Here is a 19319-nt window from a genome sequence, read left to right as displayed (position 1 = left end):
CGAGTCCTTGCGTTGGCCCCTTGGTAGCTAGTAGGCTAGAAACGCCACGTGAAAGTGTTAAAGAACACTATGGTGTATTAGTTCTGTAAGATGAACAGGTAATATGGTAATCAAAAGTAGGGTTTGTAAAACATCTTTCAACTAAACGACCGGTTGTATTTCGCAAATCTTAATTAAGTTATTGAATCTTAGGAAGAGCTTCACTGTCATTTAAATTTGAGGAAAACTTTATTTTATTTTCTCTCATTTTGAACTACCATAATCAACTTTTGACTGAAGAATTAAAGCTTATCCTTGTTACCTAAGTTATGTTGGTTCTCATTTCCTTTAATTAATTCAACACTGCTACTGGTATTAACTTCTTTCATGGCATTTTGTGCCTTTTGCGTGCTTTTTTTTTTAAGGTAAGTGTCTTGTTTTCCCCTCTGTTTGGCTACTTGTGTTTTACCTACGGTTTCTCTTGTATCTCACATGTACTAGCTAGTATATTATGAACCTTCAATCCTGGTGGGTTACCTACAGAACTGTAAGGTTCATCCCGCAGGTGGCGCAGTGAGTGTAGAAGGCGTACCCCAACCCACCTAACAGCTACTAATGGTAAACACCTGCTTATTGTGGTTCAACCGAAAACATTTTCAGTTTATTATGAATTACAGTTTGGTAAAAGAACTAGTTATGGTTTTGTGATGAAAAATTATTCAACTCAAGAATTTAACTCAGAGTACAATCTTCTATTTCTGCAACTTATGTTTTTACAATTTTCCTTCGATGTTAGATTTTTCCAAGATTTAAAATTTAAAATGTATGTTTTATATATTTCTCTAGATATTCCTTTTAAGGTCCTATTTAGTATCCATGTAGTTTAACATTTTAAAGGTTTTAAAATGTATCATTTTTCCCACCCATCATTCTTAGCTTTTCTTTCCCTTTCAGTTTTTGGGGTTTAATTGTAAGAATGTAGACTTAAGTTCCTATTGTCTTATCATGTGTGCTGATCGTGAGAATTTTATTCTCCCTTCTGGGCCTAGATTGCAACATAGCTGTATTGTTGTTAATCCTGTTGCTTCATTATTATTGGAGTTTGAATTCTTGTTATAAATATTGTTTCAAGAAGATTTATTATATCAATGAAAGGGAGAATCTTCTTATGTTGAATCTTTCCCTTATTTCTTGGTGGAAGTTACCCCCTTTTAGTGTTAAGTGCAGGACAGTTATCCTCTTACATTTTCCCATATCGTTAGCATAGCTATGAACTACTGCGCTCTCTGCTCGAGTCAGTTTTTCACAATATGTATAACACTAATACAGCCCTTCTCTCACCTCAACTATACCGAACCACACCTTAAAGTTCTACACGTGCAAAATAATAGGTTAATGGAAATTATTTCCTCAAGTATTTCCAATTAATGAGCCTGTAGCATACCCAACTACAGTTACAAGCCAGAGTCATGTAAGTTTGGCAACGTCCAGTGGAGGCCAAGGTGAAAGCGTGGGATCTATCCGTGTATGTTGATGTCTAGTGAACTTCGTCTCGTGTTTCGTTTAATTTTTCACGAATATGTTTGTGTACCTATATATAACAAGATAAGTGATAGAATAAGCATACGTAGAGCTTATTATCGAAATAATGTGAAGGCTAACCAGGGCTGAATAGCTTGGACTGTAGAGCTGGCTTTCTAAGCCCCGCTCAGTCCGGTGGTATTTGAAGGTGCTCAAATACGTCAGCCTCGTGTCAGCAGATTTACTGGCACGTTAAAGAACTCCTCCGGTACAAAATTCCGGCATCTCAGCTTCTCCCAAAAACTGTAAAATTAGTTAGTGGGACGTTAAATTAGAAACGTTATTATCTGTGATGATGCAGACTCAATTTGGCTTATTAATAAAATGTTTCGTGTACTTGCAGATGCCCATAAAATGTTGTGTTCCCATGTTTCGTAAAAACTATAGCACAAAATGTTGTGTTCCCATGTTTCATAAAAACTATAGCATTAAAAAGTGTTTTGTTACCTCTTTTAGTTTTCTCCAGACGAGAAAATAAAACAAAAAAGGATTTGTCATTTTAAACGGGGTAATTGGGAACCTGGGAAAGATTCAGTCATATGCAAAAAACATGTCACACACGAAAGTTTTTCAACAGGGGTACAATTTGTGATAGTAAAGTCAAGGTAACTATACTACCACCTCTCCCCGATGCATGTCTAATTATTTTCCCAAATTTGCCTAAATATTTATCGTCGAAAAGTGTTAACCGAAAAGTCCCTGAAGGTAGAAGCATGCAAATGTAGAGTAGGGTAAACAAGAAGACGGACGATATGCCAAATGTAACCCATTTACTCAAAATTCACCAAGACACGAATGTCAGTGTATATGTTAAGTTATCAGGTGTTGGTAAAAGAAATGGCATGTTTAGCAGATGGTAAAATATCAAAGTGGTCTCAACTAAATGCATATTTATTAATTTATATAGGAACCACTTCTTGTAGTGTTAGTCTTAAATGTGTACAAATAAATCTATTAAAATGATTCACAATCTCATAGAGTATCGTGAGGTAAGCAGTGAAAGCACACTCTTTGTCTTGCCTCGTATGTTTAAGGGAACAATTCAGACTTTGCACTAAAAGGGCCAGGCTGAGTGGCTCAGACGGTGAGACGCTAGCCTTCTGACCCCAACTTGGCAGGTTCGATTCTGGCTCAGTCAGATAGTATTTGAAGGTGCTCAAATATGTCAGCCTCTTGTCGGTAGATTTACCGGCATATAAAAGAACTCCTGAGGGGCTAAATTCTGGCATCTTGGCGTCTCCAAAAACCGTAAAAGTAGTTAGTGGGATGTAAAGCAAATAACATTGTTATTATTATTATGATTTGTACTAAAAAGGAAAAGAGTTAGGCCATACTCAAAAAGTTTCGTTTGGAACTGTGAAAGCAAATTATTTACTGTCAAGAAACTTTCAAAGTGATAACTTAGAAAGAAGGTTTAGTCAGTACTTATAGCTTGATTGTAACTACAATGATACTGCACCTCAAGTCCTAGAAAGTGGGATGAAGATTAGGATTAAATGTGTTCTAGGGTTGCGGTGGTGGTGGTGGTGGTATGGAAAAGTGAGGTTTGGCTGTAGCCAATAAGAAATGTCTGATTCCATCATGACAGATGATATTGGGCTCAATATGGAAATAATGAACAAGTTAGACTCACATTTATCATGTGAATTTTTTTGGTGGGGTTTTTGAGATGTCAGAGGTCATATGCTGTACATTTCCTGGTATACAATAAGGACAGTATCCAGAAGGATAAGCTGTGACACTTGTTTAGGTCTATTGCAGAGTAATGAAACAGGTGATCCCTATTTTGAAGAACTTCAGAGGTGGGTTATGGGTGCCATCTCATTGTATTGTATGTGTCTGCAGAACAGTAGTATGCGAAGACCATCTGGGTTGTGAAAATTATAAAGAATTTCTGTCTTCTCTATCCTGAGCTGCTTTAGGAAGAGATGACAATCAACAGTTCTGGTTTGAACGCCATCATTGCGGGCGTGACAATAATGGTGCGATAGATTATTTATTGTTTTCATTTTACAATGTCGTGTTAAATAAGTGCTGAAAGCAGATGAAGAACACGAGTTATGTTAGCAGTGAGGATAACAACACTAAGCGGAGGAAGCTGTCAACGCTCCACAATAATCGAGCTTGCGAGTACTGTTCTTAAAGTGTTTTGTTTTTATTCATGTTAAATGTGTGTTTCTAACTTCAGTGAATGCATTTACTGATGTGCGTGTTTCTTAGTATCATTTTACAATCATCATGTTGGTCTAAATATAGTGAATATGGGTGAAGTCGCTCAAAATCGGACCCTGCCCCCCTTTTCTCTCCGCCTCCGTTTGACAGATAGATACAGCGTTGCCAAGCGTTCTTTCCAGCTTTAACTGTAGATGGCTCTGGTTTGTAGACAATGGGCGGGACTCGTGTTGTACATGTATATTATTTACAAGCAGTGTTTGTGGTTAGGTTCCATGCATCCAGATACTCACACCACGTTGTTATCGGAGTGCACATGCCAGTGCAAAAACAGTGCAGTTACATTATTTACACACGTTCTAAAGATCGTCTTGGGCCAGAGATGAGTATTCCAAACGACAAATTATGTTTATCAATATGGTGTGGATTTCTCAAATAATAATTATTAAAGTTGACCTTTAAAAATTTGACCTTCCATTTACAATCTGTGACTCATTTCTATCAAGTCAACTCCCATGAAAGCCCAAGACAAATGAAATAGATTGGCCATCACTCTCACCTGAGCTCATCTCTATTGTTGGCTGAGTCAGTGACTTTCTAATGAGACAAAGAGCCTGGAACAACTGGCACTTTAAAGTAAAATAATGTGAGTTAGTATGAAGTGCACATAAGATAGAGATTAGTGGATTAAACAAACACAGACATCTCTGTTATTACCAGAAGACCCATCCAGTTTCGGGATGTACAATACCCCGTAATCTTGGACTCTAACAAAATTGCACCCTAATATTTTTCATGGCAATGTCATGTAGCGACAAGATATTGGCAGAATTACCAAAGAATGAAGTTAAGAAAACGTGGGCACTAAATGTCGCAGTGTATCTTCCTTCTCATTCTACACATTGGTGTGGAGTAAGAAGAACCAGAGTGTGATGAGATGCTGAGGAAGAATGGTAGAGAGATGTCGTGTTTCAGATAGAGAGAAGAGTACAGAGAGGCCATGTACCAGTTAGCGTGTGGAGAACGGGTGCAATACTCCGTTAAGGTGGCTATAGTACACACCCATGCCACTGTCGAAACTCCGCGCATGCCACATGACGGGGTGCGCGTGTTGTGGAGGCGGGGCGTACTGGAACGGTGCTTGGGGATGGTGGCTGCCGCCCATCACTGGCATTGGAGCCACCGGGTAGCGACTGCTGGCTTCCTTCGACTTGGACTTGCCGAAGTTGGGCACTCGAGCTCGGAGACCGCAGTAGTAGGGGTCATCTGAAACAAGAAACAATAATAATTGTAGCCCTTGTTCGTTCAATAAAACACAGTCACCTTACAGTACAGTCACGTCCGCTTGTCAGAAAAATAAATGCTGTTAATTCATTTGCTGCAAACTACATTTACCTTGTACTTTGCATGATGTGCTACTGAAGAAACCCACGTTTAATTGTTCGTTGTTTTGATCAAATAACGTTAGTTCTTTCTTTTGCAAGCTCACAAACAAAATCATATACGACAGTAATTTATCGTATTCACAGGAATTAAAGCGACCATCATGTTTAATTTGGTTTAAGTTGAACTAGCAGTTTCCAGCTGGCTCCGCCCACAATGTATGGTGTTGTTCGTTACTATCTTTACGGAGGTATTTGCAAAGTTTCGAGTTAATGAAATAAAGCACATGATCTGCTGTGGTAATAGAATGTAATATTATGTCAACAAAACACTTGAAAATACATCATACAAAGAAATTGAATTAAACGTTCCTTAGAACAACACTACGCGCCGAACTGTTAAAAAGTCCTTCAAATATCTTCCTCATGGAGACAAATGTACTCAACTTTTCTCAGAATCTACAAATTTAAGTAATACCTCAAAAGAAAGCGCTTGATCGACTGAGTGTTCTTAGGCCAAAACGAACTCCGTACCTCAATTAGTACCAAAGATATTATTGCTTCAAAGAGACAACAAATTGAAAAAATTAAATAACTTGAGGAAGGCGGAAGTTAAGTGATTTATAGTAGCTGATGATAAATCTGTGCATGAATACCTTTCAGTTAAAAAAAAAATGAAGGAAATTGACCGGATAGAATGGCTGGACTGACTGACTTTAGTTTTCATATTTTTTTAAATATATAGATAGCATTTAGATGATCGCATTACACCTTTCTGAGACACGCTCAAATATTTTGAGTATGTTGGGGGAAATGGTCTAGGGATAATGTGAATAAATCAGAAATACTCATAACTATCACTGAGAGGGAAAATTAACCAGTTGGTTTATATCGCGTCTTCGAGTGTCCTGTACTGTTTTACTGGTCTAATAGTATAATATATTCTTTGAAATTAATCATTTACCACAAAGGGAAGAGAAATCATGACTTAATTCCCGTGACATCACTTCCGTTACGCGAAGTACTTTCTGCAGTCGCTGTGACCTTTCATAGTAAAGGAGTTCTTTCTCATTATAATCTACACACATTCCAGTGGCTCACGGTCTAAATAGGTCTCCCCTCGCTAAACAGTAACAGTTATTGGTAATTATTATCTCAAGTGTTTCTTGAAAATAACGCAGAGTACTCAAGTAAACTGAGGAATTAATAACTCGGTAACGAAAGTTTCAATACTACTTTCAATCTTCTACAACTTTATTGTAAATTATAACATAGAACATCATCTAAATGATGCGGTTTGGTTAACAAAAAATTGGCCTACATTTCAAGACCTGAAACAAATAAAACTTTCTGGTCAGCCGGTGAGAAGAACGGAAGTGAAACCGCAAGTGGTGTTCTACACGTTCCATTGGGGCTTAGCATTAGGGACGTCCAGCAGGTCGGATAGCCCCGCACACACCAAGTGGTGTTCTACACGTTCCATTGGGGCTTAGCATTAGGGACGTCCAGCAGGTCGGATAGCCCCGCACACACCAAGTGGTGTTCTGCATGTTCCATTGGGGCTTAGCATTAGGGACGTCCAGCAGGTCGGATAGCCCCGCACACAACAAGTGGTGTTCTGCACGTTCCATTGGGGCTTAGCATTAGGGACGTCCAGCAGGTCGGATAGCCCCGCACACACCAAGTGGTGTTCTACACGTTCCATTGGGGCTTAGCATTAGGGACGTCCAGCAGGTCGGATAGCCCCGCACACACCAAGTGGTGTTCTACACGTTCCATTGGGGCTTAGCATTAGGGACGTCCAGCAGGTCGGATAGCCCCGCACACAACAAGTAGTGTTCTACACGTTCCATTGGGGCTTAGCATTAGGGACGTCCAGCAGGTCGGATAGTCCCGCACACAACAAGTAGTGTTCTGCACGTTCCATTGGGGCTTAGCATTAGGGACGTCCAGCAGGTCGGATAGCCCCGCACACACCAAGTGGTGTTCTACACGTTCCATTGGGGCTTAGCATTAGGGACGTCCAGCAGGTCGGATAGCCCCGCACACAACAAGTAGTGTTCTACACGTTCCATTGGGGCTTAGCATTAGGGACGTCCAGCAGGTCGGATAGTCCCGCACACAACAAGTAGTGTTCTGCACGTTCCATTGGGGCTTAGCATTAGGGACGTCCAGCAGGTCGGATAGCCCCGCACACACCAAGTGGTGTTCTACACGTTCCATTGGGGCTTAGCATTAGGGACGTCCAGCAGGTCGGATAGCCCCGCACACACCAAGTGGTGTTCTGCACGTTCCATTGGGGCTTAGCATTAGGGACGTCCAGCAGGTCGGATAGCCCCGCACACACCAAGTGGTGTTCTACACGTTCCATTGGGGCTTAGCATTAGGGACGTCCAGCAGGTCGGATAGCCCCGCACACACCAAGTGGTGTTCTACACGTTCCATTGGGGCTTAGCATTAGGGACGTCCAGCAGGTCGGATAGCCCCGCACACACCAAGTGGTGTTCTACACGTTCCATTGGGGCTTAGCATTAGGAACGTCCAGCAGGTCGGATAGCCCCGCACACACCAAGTGGTGTTCTACACGTTCCATTGGGGCTTAGCATTAGGGACGTCCAGCAGGTCGGATAGCCCCGCACACACCAAGTGGTGTTCTACACGTTCCATTGGGGCTTAGCATTAGGGACGTCCAGCAGGTCGGATAGCCCCGCACACACCAAGTGGTGTTCTACACGTTTCATTGGGGCTTAGCATTAGGGACGTCCAGCAGGTCGGATAGCCCCGCACACACCAAGTGGTGTTCTACACGTTCCATTGGGGCTTAGCATTAGGGACGTCCAGCAGGTCGGATAGCCCCGCACACACCAAGTGGTGTTCTACACGTTCCATTGGGGCTTAGCATTAGGGACATCCAGCAGGTCGGATAGCCCCGCACACACCAAGTGGTGTTCTACACGTTCCATTGGGGCTTAGCATTAGGGACGTCCAGCAGGTCGGATAGCCCCGCACACACCAAGTGGTGTTCTACACGTTCCATTGGGGCTTAGCATTAGGGACGTCCAGCAGGTCGGATAGCCCCGCACACACCAAGTGGTGTTCTACACGTTCCATTGGGGCTTAGCATTAGGGACGTCCAGCAGGTCGGATAGCCCCGCACACAACAAGTGGTGTTCTACACGTTCCATTGGGGCTTAGCATTAGGGACGTCCAGCAGGTCGGATAGCCCCGCACACACCAAGTGGTGTTCTGCACGTTCCATTGGGGCTTAGCATTAGGGACGTCCAGCAGGTCGGATAGCCCCGCACACACCAAGTGGTGTTCTGCACGTTCCATTGGGGCTTAGCATTAGGGACGTCCAGCAGGTCGGATAGCCCCGCACACACCAAGCAACGACCAGTTCCTTTTTCTCCTCTGTAAAGTTAAATTTCAGAGATGTCCTTTAACTTCATATATCAAAAGAAATTTTCCTTTGGTCTTGAAATTGGCCTTTGGTCATAGGAGTCCCGGGTTGGATTCCCGGCAGGGTCGGGAATTTTAACCTTAATTGGTTAATTTCTCTGGCACAGGGGCTGGTGAAATGTCCCCGTATGGGATGTCCATGATTGCAATCATAACTCCATTTTTTCCGAGCCGACCCACACTAAGTTTGTGGGTTCTTCTTTCTAACTCGCTCGCCATGATTCAAACACTTGTACTTTACTTGGTGTATGAAATAAAGTGTTGAAAGTTTAAACAATTTGGTTGTTAGTTATTTAACTGATTATTTTATATTGTTTATTAATTACTATCCTTTATATTTTACATTCTACACAACTTTTTAAATAAGTTTAGCAACTAAACCGCAATATTTATATCTATATATATAAAATAAGAGTTTTGTCTGTACATTGCTCAGAATTTGGAAAGAATGGTATTTCTGTATCGGCCATGTCCACAGTAACAAGGAAATGGAATTTTTACTGTTTCGTAATTTCTGTCTGTCTGTCTGTCTGTCTATCTGTCTGTATGTATGTACACGCATCACTAGAAAACGGCTGAAGAGAATTTAATAAAAATCGGTATGCAAAGTCGGAGAATAAGTCGCTACAATCTAGGCCATAAATAATTTTATTCACGCTGATTGAAATGGTAGTTTAGGGGAAGGGCTAAAATTAAATTTTCAAATATTTATGTTATTAGTGGTTCTATCTTAATGAAAATTAGTATGCAAAGTTGGGAAATTAGTCGCTACAATCTAGGCTATAAATAATTTTGTTCACGCTGAGTAAAATGGTAGTTTAGGGGAAGGTCAAAAATTTAATTCTTAAATATTCACGTTATTAGTGGTCAAATCTCATTGAAAATTCGTATGCAAAGTCGGAGAATCAGCCACTAAAATCTAGGCTATACATAATTTTATTCACGCTCAGTGAAATGGTAGTTTGGGGGAAGGCCTAACATTTAATTCTCAAATATTTATATTATTAGTGGTCGTATCGATAAATACTACATAACAAAAGTTATATAGAATTAAATTTCTGACTAATTATGTCTTATACATTTTTACCGTACCGGCTATGATAACACAGATATTCATGAATTAGTATTTTTGTTGCTAAGTCCATATAAACTCCAAGCCACGAGAAAATGGGTTAACAGAATTTAATGAAAATCAGTATATAGAGACAGGGAATAAGAAACTACAGTCTAAGCTATAAACAATTTTATTCAAACTGGATTAAATGTAGTTTAGGGGAAGGCGCCTAAAATTTAATTTTTAAATACCTATGTTATTGGTCCTATCGAAAAGTACTACATAACACAAGTTACAGAGAATACAGTTTCGGATCATGTATATTTTATTCAGTTTTACTGTACCGACTATGATAAGAGTGGTATTTCAAAGTATGAAGAAAACTAACTGTGAAGGCCTACAATATCGAAAGCGCATAACATTGGCGAAAAATAACATTACATTGACCCTTGTTTGTGGCGGAGTTCTTTGTCTCTTATGCTGCCTCTCAACTCCGATAGATGGGATTACTGCTGCGTACCGAGTATAATAGCCTGACAACACTGACGGAAAATAGCCGGGGAGTTAGAAAACTTTCTTCCTTAGCATGCCATTCCTCTGGTTTATACATTTTCTGATACAGCTGGTACGTAACACACTGGTTCATCATAGTATTCCAGCTGTTCGATCCCCACTACGATGCACTGTTTTGTATGAGCAGTGTGCATACTTACGGCAGAAGCTCATTTTAGTAGTAGTAGTAGTAGTAGTAGTAGTAGTAGTAGTAGTAGTAGTAGTAGTAGTAGTAGTAGTAGTAGTAGTAGTAGTAGTATGGCCTGGTCTGGAATAACAATTTAGGCCTATTTCAAATTATAGCACCACAATTCACTAAATGACTCAAAATTCAACCCTGAAAAGAGCCGTTACTCAAGCTTCTTCCTCTTGACTTTTATTAAATTCTACATTCAAATGAATAAAATTATTCCAAATTAGCACTGAAGAGTGGGTTTCTCCTCTGGCTTGGAGGATAAATTTGGCTCCAATTCAGATAGATTTTTCCGCCGCCAGTGTATTAAATTGATATTTACCGACTCATCGTGTAGTTCTAGGAAACAGATTAGTAAAAGAGCATGGTTTTTGCCCTGGGAGTCTCCACTATTCGACCTCTTCCCCACCAAAAAGAAGATGAAGTGTGTTCACGGATCACGACTGTCTGCGGCTTGGTCATCCCAGCTCTGGAACTTTGGACTGTAATATCGGGAGCTTAGACCTGTTCGTTAAAAGTGAGAAAATGTGTGGTTTCTGATTTGATCGCGTATTTCATATGAAAGCATTGCTTTTAACTGCGCCATTCCTACTGACGTCATTGTAATGTTTGTTCATTTCAGTTGGGAAAACCAGTAAGACAGTCTTTCTGAGGATGTAAAAAGGCAGGTGGAGAGTGAGTGTCTACCATTAAATTGAAAGCTTTCCAACCTGAATGTGACTGATGGTATGCAAGTGGTATGCATTACAGTGAAAATTCCCTAACTCAGTCTTCATATGAGAAAATATGTTTGGTGATATCGCCGTCGCGTTTCTTGGGTAACGTTAAGAGCTTTGCAATTTAATACCTTCTTGCTCACAACGTGTACACTACCTAACCTAGAATTATGTTGAAAGCAGTCTTCTCGGTACAGGCCATGAAGGCCCTGGGAGGGGTGGAAGGTAAACGTAAAGGTTTCCGTAACCTCGGCACTTGATGGGGTAGAGTGGTTAGCTCTACGTCCGGCTGCCTTTAACCTGGTACTCATTTTTGGTGTAGGCTGAGTGAATCTCAGGGCCATATGCACCTCCAGAAGTGGAAATCTCATTTCTTAAATTTTACGACTTCCTGACGGGGATTCGAACCCACGTCCTTCCGGGAGAACCGAGCACGCCTTTACCTCCTCGGCCAGGCAGCCCCCTAGAATTCTGTATACAATGTAAAATTCCGTAGCGAAGCACGGGTACATCAGCTAGTCTTGTATATACTACAACTAATAATAATTAATTCGTTACATAATCTATATGGCTAAATGGTTAGCGTGCTGGCCTTTGGTCACAGGAGTTCCGGGTTGGATTCCCGGCAGGGTCGGGAATTTTAAGCTTAATTGGTTAATTTCTCTGGCACAGGGGCTGGGTATGTGTGTCGTCTTCATCATTTCATCCTCATCATGATGCGCAGGTCGCCCACGGCCGTCAAATCAAAAGACCTGCACCTGGTGAGCCGAACATGTCCTCGGACACTCCCGGCACTAAAAGCCATACACCATTTCATTTTACCTTGTAGCCAAAAATACCCACCCTAGACCATTGTTGTTCGTATGTGGTAGTAGCATCGAGTCTTCCATCGTATACTTTAGTGGTTGTGGTCGTGTCGGAGGTGTGGCGCTTGAAAGTGGCACACTGTATATAAAACTAGATGTGCGTGTTCGTATATTTCACCTTGGGCCCACCAATACGCATCGCAGACCACTGGTGTTCGTGTGAAGTAGTAGCCATAGGTTATAAACTTCATGGTTCTGATCCGTATTGAATTGTAATTACAATATAATTATTAAATTAATGCAGTAGTGGTCCACCTTTCAATATTATAATATGCAATATTCTAAATTACGTTAATTAGGGGCTAGTTTCGGCCGGGGCTGGCCATCTTCAGCCTTAAAGTAAAACACCACTAACTAAACAAATGTACCTGCACACAATTGACATTAAACAAATGAAACAAATAGGCCTATATACAAATTGACATTAAAAACAGGGATGAAATTATGAGTAAATTTGAAAATAACTAGGTTCTATCATCTTGAGTATGCTCATAATTGAGACTCTTTCATGTATTAATATACACAGAACTGTTAGTTCTAAAACTGCTAATCATTAATAATTCAATTATTGTAAACAGGAACTGTTGATCCCGTAGTTCATCATCAAATATATTTGAGTGGTGTTAGCCACGTGCAAGTCATTGGACACTGCTGTAAGTAACCACTAACTGACGTAGAACTGTTGGATGTCATTTCCTCACCAATGAGATGCTCTTGTGGTGCTTGTTAAATCATGCTGAAATGTTGTTGGACATTGTCAGGATGGCACATCAAGGTGTGGTTAAAACGGATACATTGTGTCTGGTATAAAATTTGCAATTCGTTGTGGTGTCCATGAAGTTGACCTGAATAAATTACAGTAGATAAAATTAAGTTAATGAATTGAATAAGATAATGTGTTAGTTATATGGCATAGGTTATGAGACTTACCTCTCAATACAGCATGTGGTGTGTGGCCTATTGTTGTGTGTGCTTCAGACTAACTGTTGTGAGATTCAAATGAAAAGGAAGGAGAGGGGAAGGGGAAGGTTGTATATTAGCGAATTCTCCCAGTATTGGAACAGTTAAGCAAATAACTCAATCAATTCTTCTGCAGGTTCTTCTTGTTGTTCCAATAGGCTTTCATTCTTTCAGAGAAGGCTTGTTTCCTTTCTGTCGACCACTTTGGTATGTACTATTTTTGTCGTGGTTGCTGTGATGTAGCTTCCCGATTATTTACTTTGTGTCTAAAGATGTCTCTTTCTGGAATGTCTGTGGAACTTACGTTTGTGGTTTTGAGGTCCTTTCGAAGTTCGTTATGCCAGGGTGTTGAGTTCTTAAGTGAGGTTACATAATCAATTAATCTTTTTTGTCAGTCGATTATCTCGTAATCTAGTGAGATGACTAAAAAATTTCACTCATCTTTTCTGGATGTCAATTTCGATGTTAGAGAACATTTCTGTTGTTTTGATTGATTGTAACCTAATGATCTTCCTCTCTTCTTTTTTGATTTCTTCAAATTCTTGTTTTCTGTTGAATTCCAGTGTTTCACTTGTGTAAAGGACTGTTGGATTTATGACTGTGTTATATTGCCGAATTTCTTTATGTCTTGACATGGATTAGAGCGTGTTCATAGCGGAGGCAGGAGGAAAGGCTCCCTCGTCCATCTTCGGGAGGTGCGCCAGCTCAAGGTAATGGCAGTTTCTGCTTAATGACGTATTAGTCTTTGAAAGCTAGCTCGAGGGGAAGGTTTCAAATTTCTTTTGCAATGTAACTTTTATTTCTTAATGTAAATTCTCACTCATGCCTAAAGAACTTAGGGAATAAAGAGTGAGGAACCCTCTTGTATTCCCTCTCAACTTGATATTGAGGTGACTATGATTTAAATTTATCTCTTAATTTTGTAAACTTTCTTTCCATCTAGTCACCTCCGTGGTATAGCCGTGAGCCCACATAGGGTTTTCAAGGAGTGCAAGTGTTTACCTCCTTACCTTTTGATTTTCGGCCAGTAACTTTGACCTTTCGTTTTTACCACAGGCCATGTAGTGTGGAAACTTGTTACCCCTTTTAAAATCAATTTCATTCTTTTACTTTTAAGGTAAATCAGACTGCTGAGCGTATAACACAGTGAGCACTGTTCGTTTTGTTAAATGTAGGCATGGAACTTGTAATAGTCTCCTAAAGTGTAAATATCTAGAGCAAAGACGCTCTTCCACTGATGTAAAAATTGGGAGATCCGTCTCCTTGACTGTTGGTTGAAAGGAACAATGGTGCTCATGTTAAATTTGTAATTAGGGAGCTTCAAGCTCATATAGTTAAATTATTGTTATCTAATTATTCTAGACCTCTCTAAAATTGTTACCCAAGCTCACAAGCTAGGTTTTGTACTGGATTTTGTTATTTGCTTAGCAAAGTGTAATGATTAAAAGAGAGAGAAAAAAAGGGAAAAAGAAATATACCATAGCTCAAATTTTCTATATCTAGCCATTCATGCCCACACCTTCTTTCACCTCTTTCACCTCTTTCACCTCGGTTTCCACAAAATCCCCGGAACAGACACTAAAAGCAATGACTTGTTGGATATCAAAAAAATATTAACAACAGTTGTAGACTTGAAAGATGCAGTGAATGAAATGAAGGAGGCCGTACAATGGGGTGAAGTCAATCAGATGGGGTGAAGTTGAAAAGGTGGGGTGAATTGCAAGCCATCCACTTCATGACCGTATCAATGAGTACAATCAACAAATTAATTTAAAAACCACCTAATTGATACTTTATTTTTTTGCCTTGGGCAAAATTAAAAATACATTAGCACACACAGAACATGTTTCGACCACTTTGTGGTCATCTTCAGCTGTATAAAGATAGTTGAGATTAAAAACATTTGGACAGTAAGCACATTATACCTTAAAACTATGTCCCATGGGATCTTGAAAACTATTGCTCTAGATGCTCTAAAACAAGGGAGCGGTGGGGGGAGGGTTTGGGGGTAAGGTAATATGTGTGGATGATACTTAAATTACAATTCACGTCTACAATTGTGTTCAAAAAACTTATTAACTAATTAACTAATATATATATTTAAAGCATCTGTGGTGATACACTAGGCGGCATGAATAAAAGAGTCAATGTTTGAAACAATCTTCAGGCCTTTGTGAGAGGGTTACTTCGCGTCTACAGCAATAACTTTGTAACTTATGCAACCTTTAGAAAGATTAACATTTATTACGTATCTGTATGAATTGCTTTCCCCTATTTTCATCCTGTAATATGCCAAAAACTTCACCTCATTGTACAGAACTGTGTTAAAAGTCAAAAGTTCATTTGTGGACTTTTCAAAAAAGTGTGTTCATATATTTTTAAAGGAGATTCCAAATACCAGTTTTCATATCTGTAACATGTTAGGTTTTTGTGACATATTGTAGATAATCTCGCTGCTGTAGAATACTGGAGCTGACGTTGCCGTCCACTTAAGGGAGTGAAATAATAAAAAAGCGGGTGAATTTTTAAAATGAGTACCTTCTTCTTCTTCTACCACTTTTCCCACACCTGTGAGGTCGCGCGTGCAAACTGTGTCCCACATGTGGATTTGACCCTGTTTTACATCTGGATGCACTCCCTTGACACCAACCCTTTGTGTAGGGACGCAATTACTCTTGCGTGCTCCTTGTGTGGTTGGTAATGGGGTGTTTTGAGTGAATATGAAGATGAGAGTGTTGGAACAAACACAAACAACCTGTCCCCGAGCCAGATGAATTAATCACATGTGATTAAAATCTCCGACCCAGTCCAGAATCGAACCCGGAACCCTGTGAACGCTGACCACTCAGCCAAGGAGTGGGGCCGTTTTTAAAATGATATATCTACCATATATCTTGTAAACTTAACATGTTACAGACATGAAAATTGGTATTTGTAATACTCTTTAAAAATAAAGAAATAACATATTTGTTGTTTTCGGAAAATCAATTTAAGCTGGAGATCAAAAATAAGTGAAGAAGGAGTTGAATTCTTTATAAGAATACTTATATATCAAAAACTAAGATGTTACAGTTGTGAAAATTTGTATTCAGAATCTCCTTTAGAAATAAAGAATTTTTTTTTTTAAGACTCGCATGTAGAGTTCCGTGTTGCGGATTTAGCTCTGCCAGTAGCCTGGTCATCTTAGCCCCAAAAGGCAAAGCCACAAACATGGTTTACAAAGAGGTTCTGGGGTAAATGAAATGCAATTTTTTGGTGAGTTTTTATACTTTAACGATTTTCAGATAATGTCATAGTGCAGTATCGAGGAACAATTACTTTTATCAGCTTACGAAATCCTCATGAGCGAAGCCATGGGTAACAGCTAGTTAAAAATAAATAAATAAATAAATAAATAAATAAATAAATAAATAAATAAATAAATAAATAAATAAATAAAATAAAATTATTATTATTATTATTATTATTATTTAATTTAACAGTGAAATGTGCTTGCATTGAGATGCAGGTGAGAAAGCATTCTTTCTGATTATATTACACATGTTTGCGAAACTAAGAACTAATTTGACAGAAGGCAGTTTGGGTTTAGGAAAGGTTATTCAACTGAAGCTCAGCTTGTAGGATTTCAGCAAGATATAGCAGATAACCTGGATTCAGGAGGGCAAATGGACTGTATTGCAATTGACCTATCTAAGGCATTTGATAGGGTAGATCATGGAAGACTACTGGCAAAAATGAGTGCAATTCAATTTGACAAAAGAGTGACTGAATGGGTGGCTACATTTCTAGAAAATAGAACTCAGAGAATTAGAGTAGGCGAAGCTTTATCTGACCCTGTAATAATTAAGAGGGGAATTCCTCAAGGCAGTATTATTGGACCTTCATGTTTTCTTATACATATCAATGATATGTGTAAAGAAGTGGAATCAGAGATAAGGCTGTTTGCAGATGATGTTATTCTGTACAGAGTAATAAAGAAGTTGCAAGTCTGTGAGCAGCTGCAGGGTGACCTCGATAGTGTTGGAGATGTACGGTGGGCAATGGTATGATGATAAACTGGTTTGACAGAAAGCAGTTTGGATTTAAGAAAGGTTATTTGACTGAAGCTCAGGAAAAGTCCTCTCAGTTTTAATTACTGCGTTGATGGGGTGAAAGTACTTTTTGGGGATCATTGTAAGTACCTAGGTGTTAATATAAGAAAAGACCTTCATTGGGGTAATCACATAAATATGATTGTTAATAAAGGGTACAGATCTCTGCACATGGTTATGAGGGTATTTAGGAGTTTTAGTAAGGATGTAAAGGAGAGGGCATATAAGTCACTGGTAAGCCCCCAACTAGAGTATGGATCCAGTGCATGGGACCCTCACGAGGATTACTTGATTCAAGAACTGGGAAAAATCCAAAGAAAAGCAGCTCGATTTGTTCTGGGTGATTTCAGACAAAAGAGTAGCGTTACAAAAATGTTGCAAAGTTTGGGCTGGGAAGAACTGGGAGAAAGGAGACGAGCTGTTCAATTAAGTGGTATGTTCCGAGCTGTCAGTGGAGAGATGGCGTGGGAGGACATCAGTAGACGAATAATTCTGAGTGGCGTCTTTAAAAGTAGGAAAGATCACAATATGAAGATAAAGTTGGATTTCAAGAGGACAAATTGGGGCAAATATTCATTTATAGGAAGGGGAGTTAGGGATTGGAATTACTTACCAAGGGAAATGTTCAATAATTTTCCAATTTCTGTGTGATAATTTAAGAAAAGTCTAGGAAAATAACAGATAGGGAATGCAGATCAGTAGTGACTGATTGATTTATGCATTGGCAATAAATTTTGAGCCATAGGTACAAGTGCTGTGATGTCTAAGAGTTCTTACAATCTGACCATGAAGTTGTTACCCTCCAATTTACATATCCTCTGGCTCCATCTTTCGATGTTACATGTTAAATTAATCATGACTTGTTTATTTTTGTAATATTTTTAGTTTAGTTAAGTTATAAACAATTGCTTACTCCATACTTACTTATTAATTACTGTTTTACAGCATGAACAATCTTTTTTTGAAATTATTCAATGTTTGTATCTTAGTAACGCTTCCTAGAAGATATCAACTAATACTGTGTAAGGGAGAATATTCTATGTTTAAAAAAACACCGAAGATGGTTTCTTAAAATGCTTATTGACGATTTCGACTCAGAAAGTGTAATGGCGGCACGTGGAATGTCTCACAGAACTCGCACGCACTCCTGGTCCCGATTAGCAAGCACATGACTTCGATAATTTTTAGGTTGTACATTTCCTTGTAGGGCAGAACTGTGGCCTCTTTCAGTTTTAATATAAGGTGCAGTGAGTAAGCAGACCAGCATCGTGCTCCGAGTTTCAGTGTTTTTACTCCCGCCTTCGTTCCTGAAATTTGTCCCGTAGGATGTATTTAATGTGCAGTGGCCGGACTGAGCCACTTCCTCGTATCGAAAAGGGCAACTAAAAGGGATGACCAGGCTGTTTAGTATCGGAGGACTATATTTTCTTCTGATTGAAGCCCATCGATCACTTCAAGAAACTGTATTTTCAAAGTACTAAAGATACAAATATGAATGATACATCAAAAGAACCACAAAAACTCACCAAGTTTTCGCCAACCACTTTTGATCACACGACATAAGTCTAAGCAATAATCAAATTCGTTCCCTATATGTATTTTGTAGCACTTGCCTGTTAATCGTCATCGCGAAAGCTCTGGCAGTGCACCGACCAATCGGCATCCAGCCTCACTTAAGGATTTTCCTGTATTCCACCGCGAGCTCTGTTTCCACACACAATTAATGTTCTCGCATCTTCCTTTATGCTTTTTGTAGCCATTTTGCACTTGTGTTGTACCGCGAGGAGTTTACGGTCCTTTTCCAAGTCAAATTATTCTTTTATAGCAAACCTGTAAGGTATTTGAGCAAAAGCTAACAATTTATTTTACAATTTCAGCTCCATGTGATGTAATCGTTCGATAGCTGACTGCTTTGGAACTCCCAGGAATGATCCCAGCATTCGCATAGATTTGAAGGAGTAACTAGTCTAGGATTGCCTTTGTGAGTTTGAGTTTCAATATTCATAACAAGTTTTAAAAGCCTATCTGTAATTTCTAAGTATCCAGTCGCAGCCTGGCAGGAGTACTACTCACCATATTTCTTGTTGTCCTTGCTCTTTCCTCTCGAGGATGGGAAGGGCTTCAGTCTGTTCTCCTCTTCGATGTCATCGTAGTCGGGCTAAAACAAGACAGAGTCAGTTTACAGCAGTCGCACCACATCCTCGTGCAGTTGTGAGAAAATTCAGTATGTACGGCACCTCTTAACACACACCTTACAACAACAACAACAATAATAATAATAATAATAATAATAATAATAATAATAATAATAATA

General features: G+C 39.5%; 1 protein-coding gene across 2 annotated transcripts in view; it reads right to left on the bottom strand.

Annotated features, from left to right (window-relative positions):
* The window catches only part of exp (expansion), a 374884-nt gene that overhangs the window by 14749 nt on the left and 340816 nt on the right, over positions 1-19319 (bottom strand). The window contains exons 8-9 of one of the 2 annotated variants that reach the window (XM_067152795.2): positions 19079-19163; positions 4739-4998 (exon numbers count right to left, since the gene is read on the bottom strand). In XM_067152795.2, coding sequence (XP_067008896.2) covers positions 4742-4998; positions 19079-19163 — 342 coding nt within the window. In that variant the 3' untranslated portion in view covers positions 4739-4741. The remainder of the gene's footprint in view (positions 1-4738; positions 4999-19078; positions 19164-19319) is intronic. The other variant, XM_067152794.2, reaches the window with a different exon arrangement.

This window comes from Anabrus simplex, chromosome 8 (genome assembly GCF_040414725.1).
Source record: "Anabrus simplex isolate iqAnaSimp1 chromosome 8, ASM4041472v1, whole genome shotgun sequence".
NCBI lineage: Eukaryota > Metazoa > Arthropoda > Insecta > Orthoptera > Tettigoniidae > Anabrus > Anabrus simplex.
This window is presented reverse-complemented; position numbering and strand designations above follow the sequence as displayed.